This window comes from Eutrema salsugineum, unplaced genomic scaffold, assembly GCF_000478725.1.
Source record: "Eutrema salsugineum unplaced genomic scaffold, Eutsalg1_0 scaffold_5, whole genome shotgun sequence".
Taxonomy (NCBI): domain Eukaryota; kingdom Viridiplantae; phylum Streptophyta; class Magnoliopsida; order Brassicales; family Brassicaceae; genus Eutrema; species Eutrema salsugineum.
Window position 1 is genome coordinate 10,645,638 of NW_006256612.1, and position 16,402 is coordinate 10,662,039.

The 16,402-nt window shown below is 37.6% G+C and overlaps 7 protein-coding genes and 1 long non-coding RNA gene across 11 annotated transcripts; 5 read left to right on the plus strand and 3 right to left on the minus strand.

Annotated features, from left to right (window-relative positions):
• The first annotated feature begins 350 nt into the window (after positions 1 to 350).
• LOC18993457 (casparian strip membrane protein 6) lies at positions 351 to 1,434 on the plus strand. Its single transcript, XM_006416987.2, has 3 exons — positions 351 to 663; positions 753 to 876; positions 1,187 to 1,434. The coding sequence occupies exons 1-3, from the start codon at positions 392 to 394 to the stop codon at positions 1,400 to 1,402; spliced, it is 612 nt and encodes a 203-aa protein (XP_006417050.1). The 5' UTR covers positions 351 to 391; the 3' UTR covers positions 1,403 to 1,434.
• On the minus strand, positions 1,433 to 2,669 carry LOC18993459 (photosynthetic NDH subunit of lumenal location 2, chloroplastic). The gene is made up of 2 exons (XM_006416986.2): positions 2,098 to 2,669; positions 1,433 to 1,650 (listed from the first exon to the last, which is right to left on the minus strand). The coding sequence occupies exons 1-2, from the start codon at positions 2,569 to 2,571 to the stop codon at positions 1,552 to 1,554; spliced, it is 573 nt and encodes a 190-aa protein (XP_006417049.1). The 5' UTR covers positions 2,572 to 2,669; the 3' UTR covers positions 1,433 to 1,551.
• A 463-nt stretch (positions 2,670 to 3,132) lies between these two features.
• LOC18993458 (mitochondrial uncoupling protein 3) lies at positions 3,133 to 4,816 on the plus strand. Its single transcript, XM_024152913.1, has 2 exons — positions 3,133 to 3,513; positions 4,038 to 4,816. Exons 1-2 carry the CDS (start codon positions 3,139 to 3,141, stop codon positions 4,566 to 4,568), a joined length of 906 nt encoding a protein of 301 aa, XP_024008681.1. The 5' UTR covers positions 3,133 to 3,138; the 3' UTR covers positions 4,569 to 4,816.
• A 374-nt stretch (positions 4,817 to 5,190) lies between these two features.
• LOC18993460 (2-oxoglutarate-dependent dioxygenase DAO) lies at positions 5,191 to 7,038 on the plus strand. 2 transcript variants are annotated; one of them, XM_006416990.2, is made up of 3 exons: positions 5,191 to 5,413; positions 5,861 to 6,258; positions 6,349 to 7,038. In XM_006416990.2, exons 2-3 carry the CDS (start codon positions 5,912 to 5,914, stop codon positions 6,914 to 6,916), a joined length of 915 nt encoding a protein of 304 aa, XP_006417053.1. In that variant the 5' UTR covers positions 5,191 to 5,413; positions 5,861 to 5,911; the 3' UTR covers positions 6,917 to 7,038. The 2 variants fall into 2 exon arrangements, with proteins under 2 accessions (XP_006417053.1, XP_024008680.1); XM_024152912.1 differs by having other exon boundaries at positions 5,263 to 5,413; positions 5,857 to 6,258.
• A 1,256-nt stretch (positions 7,039 to 8,294) lies between these two features.
• On the plus strand, positions 8,295 to 9,760 carry LOC18993461 (2-oxoglutarate-dependent dioxygenase DAO). Its single transcript, XM_006416991.2, has 3 exons — positions 8,295 to 8,686; positions 8,942 to 9,263; positions 9,392 to 9,760. Exons 1-3 carry the CDS (start codon positions 8,343 to 8,345, stop codon positions 9,632 to 9,634), a joined length of 909 nt encoding a protein of 302 aa, XP_006417054.1. The 5' UTR covers positions 8,295 to 8,342; the 3' UTR covers positions 9,635 to 9,760.
• Positions 9,761 to 10,622: 862 nt separating this feature from the next.
• LOC18993462 (probable fucosyltransferase 7) lies at positions 10,623 to 13,255 on the minus strand. 3 transcript variants are annotated; one of them, XM_024152516.1, is made up of 3 exons: positions 13,120 to 13,247; positions 11,664 to 13,034; positions 10,623 to 10,714 (listed from the first exon to the last, which is right to left on the minus strand). In XM_024152516.1, exons 1-3 carry the CDS (start codon positions 13,238 to 13,240, stop codon positions 10,623 to 10,625), a joined length of 1,584 nt encoding a protein of 527 aa, XP_024008284.1. In that variant the 5' UTR covers positions 13,241 to 13,247. The 3 variants fall into 3 exon arrangements, with proteins under 3 accessions (XP_024008284.1, XP_006417055.2, XP_024008283.1); XM_006416992.2 differs by lacking the exon at positions 10,623 to 10,714 and having other exon boundaries at positions 11,371 to 13,034; positions 13,120 to 13,255; XM_024152515.1 differs by lacking the exon at positions 10,623 to 10,714 and having other exon boundaries at positions 11,371 to 13,072; positions 13,140 to 13,247.
• Positions 13,256 to 13,315: 60 nt separating this feature from the next.
• LOC112084064 lies at positions 13,316 to 14,210 on the plus strand. The gene is made up of 3 exons (XR_002898005.1): positions 13,316 to 13,444; positions 13,789 to 13,951; positions 14,068 to 14,210. It is a non-coding gene; the product is annotated as an uncharacterized LOC112084064 (long non-coding RNA).
• Positions 13,939 to 15,812, minus strand: LOC18993463 (probable fucosyltransferase 8). The gene is made up of 2 exons (XM_006416993.2): positions 15,540 to 15,812; positions 13,939 to 15,444 (listed from the first exon to the last, which is right to left on the minus strand). The coding sequence occupies exons 1-2, from the start codon at positions 15,679 to 15,681 to the stop codon at positions 13,979 to 13,981; spliced, it is 1,608 nt and encodes a 535-aa protein (XP_006417056.2). The 5' UTR covers positions 15,682 to 15,812; the 3' UTR covers positions 13,939 to 13,978.
• Positions 15,813 to 16,402: the final 590 nt, after the last annotated feature.

Here is a 16,402-nt window from a genome sequence, read left to right on the forward strand (position 1 = left end):
TCTGTGAATCAAAAAGTTTTTATCATTCTCAGAGAATTTAAAGTCAAATTATTCAACACACCAGGGTAATAAGTATTAAGTAAGGACATGAATATAGTGCCAAGAAGAGGATTCCTCTTGGTTGTTGTTGGATGTAAGAAATTAGAGCAGGTAAGGAGAGGATAAACACTTGATAACAAGATAATCTTTGCTCATCGTATGTCCTCAGCAAAACCTAAATTCTTTGTCTTTATATGAACACTAGACTTATGCTTTACAATTTTTCTTATATTCTTCATTATAATCAACTATTCAAAAGTCTTAACCACTTCTTGAATTTACTTACACTCTAGATATCCATATAAATTGGCAGGCAGACACTTTTGTGTAACAGTCACACAAAGAAAAAAAAATGGAAGAAGAAAAGCATATTGAAGAAAAGCAAATTGAAGAAAAGCAAATTGAAGCTGGGGAATCTTCCACATCATCTAGAAAAGTAATAAATCTGGAGCCAAAGGTGGTTATAAAGAAAGGAATATCAACAATTGGATTTTTTCTGCGGTTATTTGCTGTTTTTGGAACTATAGGAAGCGCACTCGCCATGGGAACAACACACGAATCAGTAGTCTCTTTCACTCAGCTTATACTCCTCAAGGCTAAATACAGCGACTTACCAACGCTCATGTAAAGAGATTCAATGGTCAATTACGTTAATTTGATATATTTTGCCATGATTGTGAATAATAGATAACCCATATTGCTCTGTTTCATAGGTTTTTCGTGGTTGCAAACGCAGTTGCTGGCGGTTATTTGATTCTTTCTCTACCTGTGAGTATCTTTCATATCATCAGTAGTAAAGCTAAAACCTCAAGAATCATCTTGCTCGTCATCGACACGGTAAACGCCTACCTTTCATAATCTTAAATTTTATATGTAGCTGAAAGTAATATGCATTAATACCTTGAACAAATATAAATTTATATGTCGATTATAGCATTTAGTGGACCTAAAACAGCACCTTGACTGATATTTAGAACACTAAGTGAAATGTAAGATTATAGGATAATAGAAGATAACCATAAACAGGGCAAACTAAATTGTAACACAAGACAATAACTTGTGACACGAGTCAACCCATATGTAAATTTTTGTATCCAATGAGCCGATCACTCAAAATGTTGGGATTTTTATTGATTCTTATAATAAGGTGATGGTGGCTTTGGTGAGCTCTGGTGCATCGGCAGCAACAGCCACCGTATATTTAGCTCACGAGGGAAACACAACCGCTAATTGGCCGCCGATTTGCCAGCAATTTGACGGATTCTGCAAACGCATCTCCGGATCTCTCATCGGTTCTTTCTGCGCATTGATCTTTCTCATGCTTATTGTTATTAGCTCCGCTATCTCCCTCTCACGCCATTAAGATATCTATATATGCACACATATATCGATCTGATTTTTCATCGGGCTGAAATGTGCCTCGAAGCTGATTAAGGTATTGTAATGTAATGTAATGAGTCCAGAGATCTCATGTGACAAGAGAGAGAGATATATGTACAATTACAAATACAATTAAGCAAGAAGCTCCACCACGTTATCTATCGATTTCAATGTCTTCTCGTAGTAGAGATACGACTCGTACACCTTTGGCGTCCGCACGTAAAAATCCAACTACATTGCGTCAAAGACATGTAACAAAAATCTTATGATCAAACATTGACAAAAATATATGAAAATATGAAATATATCATGTGATTTGTAGTTTTGACTTTCATTTGTTCCTGTGTTCCATTTCATTAAAACAAAACGCACCATTTTAGTTTTTATTATCTTTGTTTTTAACATGTGAATCCAAAACAAAATTTTGTTCTCACATTTATATTCAAATTATCAATATTTAATCAATTTTACATCTACCTCAACCATATTTAGAAAACATACCAGTACTTTTACTTTTTTTTTTGCCAAACTTTTTTTTTTTTTAAAAATAATGTTTGTAAAAACTGTAAATTTCAAACAATTCGTTTGCAAAAGAAATCGCGTTAGTAATTAACAATCAAATTCATAATTAGCATGCATTAATCAAACAAATCAAATAACTCATTGATAAACTTATACCTCACTCATGTTTTCAACTAGCTGATTTGCGGCCTGAACGTAATCATTCCGGCGATTCTCCGGTAAGATGTTCATGGCGTTGGTCAGATCCTGAGACAGATAAGCCTGTTTCAGTCTTATGTAGAATATAACATACCTCCACGACATGTGATCCAACATCTCCCTCATGTCTCTTAATCCTTCTGCCGTCTGTTTTATACGCGCCGCCGCATCCTCCGGCGATAGCCCCGGCTGAAAATATTTCTCCTTAATGAAAGACCTCGTTCCCCATTTCTCCTGTGCTAATGCTGATGACGTGGCTGCGCCAATGCCCGTGAATGTTATAAGCGAGGTCATCAGGGTTCTCCGGCGAGTGAAGCTGTCTTGTTGGGATTTTCCGGCGCTGCATATCACGGAGAATGGTAGGTTTACGCGGCGATGGTAATTTGGCCGGCGGAGATACGGTGGCGGAGTTTTCGTGGTGAAGGAGCTCATTTTGATTTTTGTTTTTTTTTTTTCGTGAAATTTATTAGAGAGATAGGAAATGGGAGGAGCTGAAAACGTAATGTTGTCTACTCAATCTTTCGCCACATTGGCATGTTATCTCTAATGAAAAAAGATATATTTTAAAATGAGTGAACATGGGCACATAAGACTAAATGCTCAAGTTTTCTTAAGCCCACGATGAATTATAATTCGCAAGCATGCGTAATATTAGACAAAACGACACGATCAAAACTTAAAGAAGAGAAAAAAATCCTAAATTAAAATAAAGGAGAAAATTTTTAGATAATAAGTTTTTTTGTTTGTTTCATCGAATGTATGTTGATTACAATGATTAGTCAATAATGAAAATGGCAACATTCGATGTACATCAGTGACAGTGTAACATTTATATTTTTTTTACCCTATAATACTAAACGTTATACTAATGACATAAAAAGAAATCTAAGATCATGAAACGACGCCGTGAGGTACAATATAAACGACGTCGTTTAGTGGAATCCTTTCTTTTGGTCGTCAATATTGTGTGATGCTCACTGTCACCGAGTTACTCAGCCGATGAAAATGGAGCGAAGCAGAGTGGCCGGAGAAGCACCGACCCGAACCAGGATCTTGCTTGCGTCACTATCTGCAATGGTCGCAGAGACAGTTACGTTTCCAATTGATCTCACAAAAACCAGAATGCAGCTCCATGGTTCGCACCGGATTGGCGCTATCGGAGTCGTGTCGGAGATTGGTAGGCAGGAAGGGATGATGGGTTTCTATAAAGGTCTATCTCCGGCGATTATCAGGCACCTGTTCTACACGCCTATCAGAATCATTGGATACGAGAATTTGAAGGGCTTCATAGTCCGATCTGAAGGTAACAACAGCGAGTCTCTTTCTCTCGCCACAAAAGCTCTCGTCGGAGGGATTTCTGGTGTTATGGCTCAGGTAATGACGTTTCTTCATCTATAAATTATTAAGAGTTTTTGTTCAGAATCTGTACCTATTGACTGTTAATTTGGATCTGGATTTAAGCCACTTTGGATAAACTGATTTGCTTAACAGCCTAAAAGTTGCTAACAGTAGATTTAGGAATTTGAATAGAAGAACAATCGATCTCTGTGTTTAGTCGTTTCCACTGAAAAGGCTCCCTAGAAGAAGAAATGAAAGAGATTTTGTCCCAAATTTCTTCATTTTTAGGCGTTTCTGTGTTCATCCAATTTTAGGTTGGTTTAGAGATGAGAATTTCATGTAGATCTTGGGTTGCTCAACATGTTTCACAGATCCTTGCTCCAAAATATTTGCTTGCTTGTTGTTTCCTGCTACTTTTTAAAAATAAATTATCCTTAATCCAATCAATGCAGAGAGATCTTCTAGTTTGTTTATATCTTTAGGATTAATTAATATTTGAGTGTTACCTATTCTACACCAGAGTTAAAAGGCTTCCTTTTGTGTTCATACTAGAAATGCAGGTAGTGGCTAGCCCAGCTGATTTGGTCAAAGTGAGAATGCAAGCAGATGGTAGGTTGGTTAGCCAAGGCCTGAAACCGAGATACTCGGGACCAATCGAAGCTTTCACTAAAATCCTACAAGCAGAGGGAGTAAAAGGGCTATGGAAAGGTGTTCTTCCAAACATCCAGAGAGCATTTCTAGTGAATATGGGTGAACTAGCTTGCTATGATCATGCCAAACACTTTGTCATCGAGAAAAAGATCTCTGGAGATAACATTTATGCGCACACTCTTGCATCTATAATGTCGGGTCTTGCTTCCACAACTCTGAGTTGTCCGGCTGATGTGGTGAAGACGAGGATGATGAACCAGGGTGAGAAAGCTGTGTACAGAAATTCTTACGAGTGTTTGGTGAAGACGGTTAGGTTTGAAGGAATAAGAGCATTGTGGAAAGGTTTTTTCCCGACATGGGCAAGGCTTGGACCGTGGCAGTTCGTGTTTTGGGTCTCTTACGAGAAGTTTAGACAGCTTGCAGGTCTCTCTTCCTTCTAAACCTCTCTCAGTCTCTCTCTCTCAGAATCTGGAAAACAAATTTGAGGTTTGGGGTTTTCTTATAAATTTTTTAAGTTAAGTAGCAACTTCCTGTTAGTTTCTGATCAGTAAGAACTAAGAAGAGTATAGGATTCACATATTTTTTTACTTTTTCATACTCAAATAAACATTGACCAGTTTGGTTTGAAGGCTAAATTTAAATAAATTGGTTAATTTCCTCTTGATTTCGGTTTTATTGAGATCAATATTTCCTGAGAATTATGAAGTGAGTGAAAAAAAAAGGTACGATTTGAACATGTAATAAAATATACAAAAATTCGATATGAAATTAAAATTGAAATACTTTTTAGAAATTTGTGTTTTGTGCATGCACTATATACTATTGAATATTGTCGAATTTATGTATATTTACGATTTCAGGTAGTAGTAAAGTTTGTGTATCATTTGACTCTCGTTCATGTATTAAACAGAGTAAAGGAAATGAATCCCTATAGTAGTGTGATATTAGACATTGCCACATTGGAAGGATGAAATCATGTGTTTTTTACATGATTTTTTTTCTTTCTTAAAAAATTTAGAAGCTAGGCGCGTGGGAAACGTTCTTCGTTTTGTTGAGCGCGTGGAAATCGTTGCGCAAACAAATTGACGTCATTTTCCTTCTCTATAAATTAAAATCAATATAAGTTTTGGGGGAAAACACACAACTGTGTCGCAAGTAGAAAAGTCTCTGCAGATCCAAATTACTTCAAGTTCGAATCCAGTCTTCAACTTCGGTCTGCTTTCTCGCCTTCACTAAATTACTTTCCACTCCATCTACTTCTCGACAAGATTTCCGAAGAATTAAGGTACCTTTTATTTCTAAAACATCTTGAGTAGATAAAGAAGAGATTCATATTTAGACGTAATTGATGTTTACCCAGAATAAGCAAAGAGTAATGAATCATCTTTTGTTTATTTCGGCCTAATTCATTCTGGGTTTTCTTCAATTTTTAGACGTAGTTGTTGTGTATTCAGAAGTAGTAGTAAATGGATGAATCATCTTGTTTATTTCGGCCTAACTCATTACTGGGTTACTTCAGTTTAGACGTAATTGATGTTTATCCATTTTCTTCGATTTCTTTTCACTAATTTAGATGTCGGAGTCGTCGCGTTTTAGATCATTGGTCAATATAAGATAAAAAAGTTGTAAACTTTTTCTTCTGATTCGCTGAACGTCTCTGTCGAATTTAGACTACTTTGGTGATTTGATCAGAGAATTGTCTTTGATATTTTCTTTATAACATTGGAGTTAGGTTGTGTTGAGTAGAGAAAGACCTCTCTTTTCAAGCTCTCCATTGAATATAATGGCGGAAACCGGTGGAGTTATTCCGACGATAGACTTGGAGGAGGAGGTTTCTGATAAGACACTGAACCAGAAAATCCGTGAAGCGAGTGAGAGATGGGGATGCTTCAGGGTGATCAACCATGGAGTTTCATTGTCTCTGATGTCTGAGATGAAGAAGACTGTTATGGATCTCTTTGAACGTCCCTACGAGGTGAAAGTGCGTAACACAGATGTGCTACTAGGGAGTGGTTACAGGGCTCCAAATGAAACCAATCCTTATTATGAAGCATTGGGTCTCTATGACATGGCTTCTCCTCAAGCTGTCAATACTTTCTGTGACCAACTCGACGCTTCTGTTGATCAAAGGTTTCTCCTTTTTCTTGTTTTTGGTTGGTCTCAAAAGGGTCTCTTGTGATGCAACATTGATTCATGTCTTGATGGAATTTGGGTTTCTAGGGAGATTATGGTAAAGTATGCCGAAGCTATTAATGGTCTTGCAAAGGATTTAGCGAGGAGATTAGCAGAGAGTTATGGATTGGCTGAGACCAACTTCTTCAAAGGATGGCCTAGCCAGTTTCGGATTAACAAATATCATTTTCAACCCGAAACCGTAGGGAAACTCGGTGTGCAGCTACACACGGATTCAGGGTTCTTGACGATTCTTCAAGACGATGAAAATGTTGGTGGACTTGAAGCCATGGACCATTCTTCAGGAACGTTCTTTCCCATAAACCCGTTGCCAAACACGCTTGCTATCAACCTCGGGGACATGGCTGCAATATGGAGCAATGGAAGGTTATGCAATGTGAAGCATAGAGTGCAATGCAATGAAGCAACAGAGAGGTTTTCTATCGCATCGTTCCTATTAGGACCAATGGATACAGATTTGGAACCTCCAAAGGAGTTTGTGGATGCTGAACATCCACGCCTATATAAGCCTATTAGTCACGACGGGATACGAAATATTAGAATGACTATGAAATTGCATGATGGAGAAGCCCTCAAGCTTATAACCTATGAATGACCTAAAACACCGAATAAGGCGGTTGTGATATGAAACCAAAAGAAGACTTAGTCATTTTGTTAGATTTCCCGAAAAGAATGAGAGACAATTAAAGATGTATCTAAATATATATATATATATATATATATATATATATATATGAAGAATTTACCATTAAGATCTTTGAGGATGCAATGCTTCTCTTGATTCTCTGTTTATTTCTTCGTGTTTATCCTGGTTTACTGAGATCAATGAAGTCAATTCTAAAAAAAAAAAAAAAAAAAAAAAAAAAATGAAGTCAATTCTAGCTTCGAAAATCGCTATGAAGTTGCGTGACGGAAGAAAACTGTCAACTAATTCAGGCCGATAACGTGAGGCCCATTACTGATATGAATGCCTAATAGTAGGCCCATCTCGATTCAGCTGGTTAGTAGGAGAAAATCTTCAACGCGCGTTGTATGGCAGCTTCGTCAAATTTTTTTTTTTTTTTCGTCAAATTTTTTTTTCCTGATGTATGGCAGCTTGTTTAGCTCTCAAGTTTATATCCCATGTAAGGACTTAATTAAATGATCTAACGGCAGTATGATGTTAGATTTCTCAAAAAAATGAGAAATAAAGATGCATCTTTTGTCTCTGCACAAGTCACTGATAGTCATATCTATTTGATTTTTGTAATATGTACGAATATTTTTGCATTTTGATCAGCTGTGGAAATAATATTTGTCCTGATTTTCTGCTTGTTTGGTTTATATAATACATGAAGTTTCTGTAAACCAAACACCAACGAGCATGGAGTAAAAAATATAATTTTCAATTACGCACCAAACATACGCATTACTATTCTTATTTCTTTTAAACACATGCATGCGCAATATATATATAGATTTTGTTAATAAGACAAATTACTGTATAGTAATTTAGAATGTGTAGGTTTCTTCTTTACCCACCTAACCTCATTATTATACTCTTTATTATAAGAACCCCATGTGAGAAATTCGTCGATGGAGGTGTTCCTAGGACCGCACAGCTCTGATGGATGACTCCTCCATTCAGAGCTCTCATGGGTTATTAGCTGTCCGAAACACGTGATGTCGTGATTCACGTTTTTTCCTTTTTTTTTTTTTATATGTTGGACCATCCATGTAATTATTAAGATCATAACGTTTAATAAACATTTTTTTTCTTTGGTTTGCTGAATCCCCCACGTCGATCGACTCCAACTACCTCACTGATTTGATCTGAATCTGATCAATGATTTTTTTTTTTAAATTATTTTAATGATTAGACAGAGAAAATCTCTTTGGTGAAAATGCAATTCTTACATCATCAGTCACGTCATTCTTTCGGAGGATGCTCTTCTATTTAACTTTGGACAAGGTTATGTCTTGAAAATAGAGAGAAAACAAATTAACCTATTCTACTTCTTTCGGAGAAAAAAAAAAACAAAATGGCGGATCTCAAAGAAGTCATTCCGACGATAGACTTGCAAGAGATTCCGGATAAGATGTTGAACCAGAAAATCCGTGAGGCAAGTGAGAGATGGGGATGCTTCAAGGTGATAAACCATGGAGTTTCTATGTCTTTGATGGCTGAGATGAAGAAGACTGTTACAGATCTCCATGAACTTCCAAATGAGGTGAAGATGCGAAACACTGACGTGATACTAAATAGTGGTTACAAGCCTATAATTGAGTTGAATCCTCTTTATGAATCATTTGGTCTTTATGACATTGCCTCTCCAAAAGCTGTCAACACTTTTTGCGACCAAATCGAGGCCTCTTCTGATCAAAGGTTTCTTTTGTTTCACTCTATCTTTCCGTCCTTGTCTACTCGCTTCTGTCCTCTTTTTATTTGGTTACCAAGGTTTATGGTTAAGGAAGTCTAATCCGGTTTTGGTTCAGTGATTGTTATTTTTAAAGATATACATTATTCGGTTTTAATACGGGTTGTTTGGTTTTGGTCGGTTATGGGCACCTTCTCTTGAGATGGATCTTTGATCTTATGTCTTAAAAATGGTTTTGGTTTCTGTTTCTTTACTTGTTGCAGGGAAATTTTAGTAAAGTACGGCAAAGCAATGGATGGTCTTGCAAAGGATTTAGTTAGGAGATTAGGAGAGAGTTACGAATTAGAGAAGACCGATTTTTGCAAAGGATGGCCGATCCAATCTCGGATAAGCAAATATCATTTCAAACCAGAAACAATTGGTAGAAGTGGTTTGATAGTACACACAGATCCTGGATTCTTAACAATTCTTCAAGGTGATGAAGATTGTGGTGGACTTGAAGCCTTGGACACTTGCTCAGGAACCTATTTCCCCATAAACACGTTGCCAAACACACTTACTGTCAACCTTGGTGACATGGCTAGGGTGAGATCATCAGTTAATATTAGCTCAAAAATGTTTTTGAAATTGAACCATAAAATTAGCCATGAAATAACTCGTTGCTAAATTCGCGTGTTTAATTGTTGGTCATTGAAACTTTGCTGATCATATAGATATGGAGCAATGGGAGGTTGTGCAATGTGAAGCATAGAGTGCAATGCAAAAAAGCAGCAAGGAGGATTACTATCTCCTCGTTCCTATTAACACCAACGGATCTAGATGTTGAACCTCCAAGTGAATTTGTGGATGCTCAACATCCACGCCTATACAAGCCAATCAGCGATGGAGAACTAAGAAAGATTAGAATGAGCCATAGTATGCATGATGGCGAATCTCTAAAATATATAACCATATAAAAGACCTAAGTGACCCAAAGATACACTTAATATGGTTGTATTATACGAACCAAAATCTGAAAATCTATGTATGGCTTGAATATTGTTTGGATTTTTCGTCCCTAATAATGGCAAATAAAGATGCAATTCTCATTATCTTTTTCTGTGTAATGATTATATGATATAATCTTCTGGGAAAAGAAAAAGAAAAAGACTAGAAGCAAGATTTTGAGTATATAAAATTTCAATTTCAAAAACACTCTTGAACTTCGAAGTAACGAGGTCAATATTTTCTTACCGACAATAAACATTAACCTTAAAAAAAAAAAACAAAAAAACCGTTAATGGGAAAAAACTCTGTCGTCACTTGTTAAGCCAAACCAGATTCATACGTACGATGAATAGGGTTTTAGTTCCATGTATTCATTCATTCACCAATTTGGTTAATATAATTTTGTATTCTATCTAATTAATAGATATGATTATGAGATCAGATAACATGTAGTAATATTTTGTTTTATGTTAGAGTGGATTATGTTATATAAATTTGATTGTTCTTATTTTTCTTTTCTAAATAGTATCCTGCTTTCTATTCCAGTCATTACGATTGAAAGTAGAGAAAATACAAGGCTACGATGAAAATTAAATGTATCACGTGGAATACAATTAAATTAAATTTATTTTAATGGAAGGGCTTTCTAAAAGATAGGTGTCTGATATTGTTCACGTGCTAATCACGTGTTCATCTCCTAAGCCTGGCGAGTTTACTCAGCATCACTCGCGATCTGACTCACCGATCCCCGCCCCTTCCGTTCACTCCGAGAGAAGAAAAGAAATCGTGCAATTTCTGATCCCGTAAACATCAACAATTGGCAGTTTCATCGAGATTCGACAGAACACGAAAATCTCAATACAAAAGGAAGGAGACGATTGCGAATTAAGGTGAAATCTCTAATTTCATAGGTTTACATAGTAAGTAAATTTGGGGAATGGAAGAAGCGAAAACTCATCAGGAGCTTCGAATTAGCTTAATCCCCCAGCTTCTATCCTCACAATGTCTCACAAAAGGTGCGATCTTTCCCGTGTTGATTCCGGCATTACCTTCGCAGCCATAAGCTGGAGGGGCTGACTCAGTTTTTCTGCCAAAGGGTCTGACACGTTATTTGTTTGGTTACTTTGGTGATGGTTTCTACTTACTCTGGTGCCTATATTATATATATATTGATTCTCGTTTTCATGTTGAAAGCGAGGGAAAATAAACTGTCATGATGTGACGACCATCAAGAGGTCAAGGATTCGGGGTCGAATTCTCTAAAAGGTATGTTTCGATCATTATCCTGACTTCCTGAGCATGACTGCTAAATTGGCTACATAATCTCTCTTAACCATTATGACGTCGAATTCTCAACCGAAGCTAACTTAACTTAATGGCATTGCTTGTTCTGTAAAATAGTTGTCGACTAAACCATATTCTATTCTTTCTGATTAGTTATGTAAACTTTAGAATGTGACTTACCAACCCATTGCATGCAATAAAATTAGCTGATGACACCGAGAATTGGAGTCTAATGATACTGTTCATTTGTTCCAAACCGGGCATCCAGATATTTTGTGGAAATTTTGAAATTTAACTACTAGTTGAGTGGCTTATTTGAGAACAACTATTACCAACCCATTGCATAAGTTATGTTTGGCTCCCTGTTTTCAAATCACATGATGAAAATGTATCACTTGTCGTGTAACATAAGTTTGGATTGCCTTGTGAACTGCTAAGTAAGCTTTAGCGCTGTTCAAGAAAACAAAAAAAAATAAATAAATAGATAAAGTAAGTTTTAGCATGCGACATATGAACCCATACATACATAAAAGTAACCGGACTCATATGCATACGAGTATTTGAGCTAGCTATATGAGAGTAGTAGTAGGCAAAATGGGGAGTGGAAAGAAGCTAAAACTCATAGCGGAACTTGAACTAGCTTTAGTCCCCAGCTTCTATCCTCACAATATCTCACATAAGGGACCATATTTCCTGTCTTGATTCCGGTCTTACCTTTACAGCCATATGCTGGAGGTGAATGGAAACACGGTTCCATGGACATGGCACAACCACATGGGGGATCAGGAACTTTGTGGTTTACAGGCTTGTAAAGTATCCAAGGCTTTAATCCGCCAAGACCTTGAGCTACGTATCCAAAAGTAGACCAACCGCTGGTCACAAGTTTATCAGTTAGGCTTAGAAGATACATCTCGGCGAGCGCCCTTTGGTCATGACGCTTCTTGTCTGTCTGCTGATGCCCTTCTTGACTTGGCTGGTGAACTACAACAATGTCTCCTGTTGAACTCGGGTATTCCCAGTACATACTCTTGAGATTCTCTGAATATCCAGAACTCAGAGAAGTAACTAGCACGGCTTTCACTTTGGCGCTTTTTGATACATTGACTTGTGTTTCTTCTTCTTGTGGAGCTGCTTCAGGCAACAGTTTCTCTCTTTGTGTACAGGCTAGGATCTGGTCCATGACATGCTGGAGATATATAGCGCGTTCGCCAAAAACCCGTACTTGAATCCCGAGTGTCTCATCTGCCCTAGACAAGTAAGCCTTGTAGGACCTTGTGACCATTCCCCAAACTTGGTTTGTCGGGTGAAAAAGATACCGACTCAAATGGTGGAAGACGGTATCTCTCTGTGGGAATAGCTTGCTCAGTTCGGTTTGGAAACTGGGGATCAACCATAGAGATGGAACAAAGTAAAGGTTTGATTTGACGACAAGCCAAGGGACTTTCCCGATGACAGATTGATCTGTCTCGCAGAAGAACATCTTATCATGATCTCTGTAACCACCGATAAGGTGAAGATAAAGGTGCGACGGGATTCTTTCTGATGTAGTCGAGTTAATGGCATGGTTTTTCAACATAGTTCCGTAACAAAACAAGTATGTTTGATCGAACCTGCCTAACTGATCTGCGAGTGGAAAGTCCAGAGGGAGTAACCAGGAAGTACCTGGAAAAGGCTCACAGAAGAGATCACTTATGTCCTTGTGTTGGTCAACAAGAATGAGTCTCTCAGTCAAGAGCGCATAAAGGAACACAGAAGCAAGAGTAAGTATTCTGTTTCCAAGCCCGAAAACCGGCACCCACACAATGTATCTGCAATCACTATCAGATTTGTTTGCATTATTATCATCATCACCATGACCAAGATTCTTTGTTGCTTCCTTGTAAGCGTTTGTGCCTGGACCACAACGCTTGTGAAGCTTCTCATAGCTTCTAAGCTTAGAGACAAGATATTGAGAAGGCTTGTATGGTGAAGGCTTGCGATACAGCAAAGACTGATGATACCTACTCAAGCAAGAACCTTCATCGAAATCAGCGGTTAAAAGCCCTCCTACCAGTTTATCCCTTGGTGTTTCTGAATCCTTTGTGCCTACAGGAAATTGAAAAATACAGTGAGTTTTGCCTGATCTTCGGAATTAACAAAATCAAAAGATGAAATGATCTTACGTACGTACCAGTGGTAGTAACATGAGACTGGTGGCAGTTGGAGGTGTTGGAGAATGGTTGTAATAGCACCGAGCTAAGTAGGAAGCAAGTGGCGACTGTTATCGTGAGCTTTATCATCATACGATTCATACCTATAGACCAGAAAAACTTTTCCAGAGATCTGAAACTGAGATGTGTTATTTGCTTATTACTTTGTTTCTGGTTTCTACTTACTCTGGTGCTTATAATATATTATATATTGATTCACGTTTCATGCATGCTGAAAGCGAGGGAAAATATAAACGGAGTGTCATATTGTGACCATCAAGTGGTGAAGGAAAAGAGATCTACAAGGTATGCTTTAATCTTTATCTTTAAATTCACTTCCCCATCAACTTTACTGCATCACTTGTCCTCTATCATTATTTGGATTGCTTTGTCAAATGAATCATGTTCTATTTTTTTTTTAATTAGCTTAATGAACTTAAGAATGTGACATATTAACCAATACATACGAAAAGGTAACCTGATTCATATGCATACATCGGGTATTTGAGATTGTTGTTAATTTGTTCCCCCAGCACATTTTTTTGTGGAAAATATAAAATTTGATTACTTGTTGGGGGGTTTAGGGTTTAAATAACGAAGTTCAGTAAGATACAGTTATTAGCGTGCTAATCATGTTCTCATATTTTCAGTGCTAGGAAAATGGCGGTTTCTTCTTCCGTAGCACTTGCAATCGGACTTGCCAAGAGTAGAAATATGTTAGATGGCATCTCACCATTTCCCAAAACTAAATAATGCATCACAGTGACGGTTAACAAACTTTGGATATTATTCAGGCTTTTAAGCAACAAAGAGGTATTTCATCAAAGATTCTGTATAATCTTATAACTCTTCTGGGTGATCAAATAGTTTAAGCCCAGAAATCCGATCCTCGCAAGGCCTTACGTAAGGTACTGTTTTCCATGCATCAGTTCCTGTATCGGCTTCGCAACCATTGAACGGAGGAGAATGAAAACAGGGTTCCATTGACGTGGCACGCACACATGGTTGATCAGGAGCCTTGTAGTTCTCTACCTTATAGAGTATCCATGGCTTCATTCCTCCAAGACCCTGAGCAACATATCCAAATGTAGACCATGCGCTTGTGACAATGTTATCAGTCAAGCTCAGTAGATACATCTCAGCAAGGGCCTTTTGGTTGTGAAGCTTTTTGTTTCTTTGCTGGTACATTTCTTGACTTGGTTGGTAAACTCCGACTATGTCTCCTGTGAAACTCAATCCTTCCCAGTACAGTCTCTTTAGGCTATTAGAGTACTCTGGATTCAGAGATGTGACAAGAACAGCTTTAAGTTTCTGGATTCTTGATATATTTGTTACTTGTTGTGAATCTTCTTCTTGTGAAGCTGCTGCTTCAGGCAAGAGATTCTCTCTTTGTGTACAAGATACAATCTGATCCATTACAAGCTGGTGAAACCCTGCACGATGGAAAACCCGCACTTGAATCCCGAGTGTCTCGTCTGCTCTTGATAAGTAGGCATCGTAGAATCTACTGACCAAGCCCCAGACTTGGTTTGTTGGGTGAATAAGATACCGAGCTAAATGGTGGAAGACGGTATCTTTCTGCGGGAATAGCTTGCTTAGCTCAGGCTGGAAACTAGGGATTAACCATAGAGACGGTATAAAGTAATTGTCTGATTTAACGATCAGCCAAGGGACTTTCTTGATCAGCGATTGATCTCCTTGGCAGAAAAACATCTGGTCATAGTCCCCGTAATTGTGAACAAGATGGAGGTAAAGATATGATGGGAATGTTTCTGTCGAGGAGTTAATCACATGACGCTTCAACATGTTACCGTAAGAAATCGGTGTGCGCCAGTTAAAGCTATCGAACTGATCCGTCAGGGGAAAGTCAAGAGGAAGTAACCATGAAGTAGCTGGAAAAGGCTCGCAGAAGAGATCTCTTATATCGTTCCTTTGGTCAACAAGAATGACTCTCTCTGTCAAGAGAGCGTAGAGGAACACTGAGACCAGAGAGAGTATTCTGTTTCCAAGACCAGACAACGGAACCCATACGATGTATTGGCATAACTCACCAGAGCTGCCTGAAAGTGTGACGTGTTGATCAAGCTGTTCTTTTGATCTCTTGTAAGCTTCTGTGTCTGGACCACAATGCTTGTGAAGCCTCTCATAGGTTCTAAGCTTAGAGATGAGATACTGAGAAGGTTTGTAAGGTGAAGGCTTGCGATACATTGAAGATTGGTACCTACTCAGACAAGAGCTTTCGTCAAACTCTGTAGCGAGAAGCCCTTCTTGCAGTTTGTCCCTTGGATTTTCAGGATCCTTTGAATCTATTACAAGAAAAATGAAGGAGAGAGATCGAAGCAAATGAGAAAGTTTTGTTTCAAAGGAACAGAACAGAAGAGAAGGATGAATGATCGTGTACCTGTGGTGGTAGTAACTTTAGGTGGTGGGTCAAGATCCGACGGCTGGCGATTGAAGATGTTAGAGAATGCAAGTAGAAGCATGGAGCAGAGTCCAAAGCAGGTGATGAATGTTCTTGTGGACTTCATCGTGACAGATCTCATTCAAGATTCTCCAGAGATTTAGTGAGGAGCTGATGTCTTCTCTGTTTCTACTCAATCTTGATTTGTCCGTATATGTACTTCAGTTATGTTAGTTGAAAGCGAGGGAAATTGACTCCTGCTCTGTTCTGAAAAAAGAGGTTTTCATTTTCTTTTTAGTCAGTTTCAAATGGGAAATATTCAAAAAAAAAAATGTCAATATTACAATAAAGTTCTGTCTTTTAGTGAAGAGTTTGGAGAAGTGGGACCATCAAAAGGTGTAGAAGAAAAAAACAAAACCTTGAAAAGGTCTTGTTTTGATCAGATCTTCTTTCCTCGGTTAAACTAGCAAGATAATATTTATAGAAACATTACGATTATGAAATCTCAACATTGAAGAACTTAAATTACATAATAACTTTTTTTTTTCAGTCAGAGCTACAAGATGCAAACAATCCATATCCAATCTCACAAATTTGGGGTTTGTAATTAGTGGTATTACTAACTAAACTATACATATCTCTTAGATCTGTAATCCCTCTGGTCTCACATAATTTCCTCATAACTAATCCTAACAGTTTTTATTTTTATTTTGTGTGTGATTTATGACCATCATAACATCAACTGATCAACAGTTTGAGCGTTTTGGGGACAAATCAAAATTGAATGTGAGGGTTTTTTTTTTTAAAATGTGTTACATTTGTAATTTGGTTTTAAAATAAAACAAGCAACTCTTCTATATCCT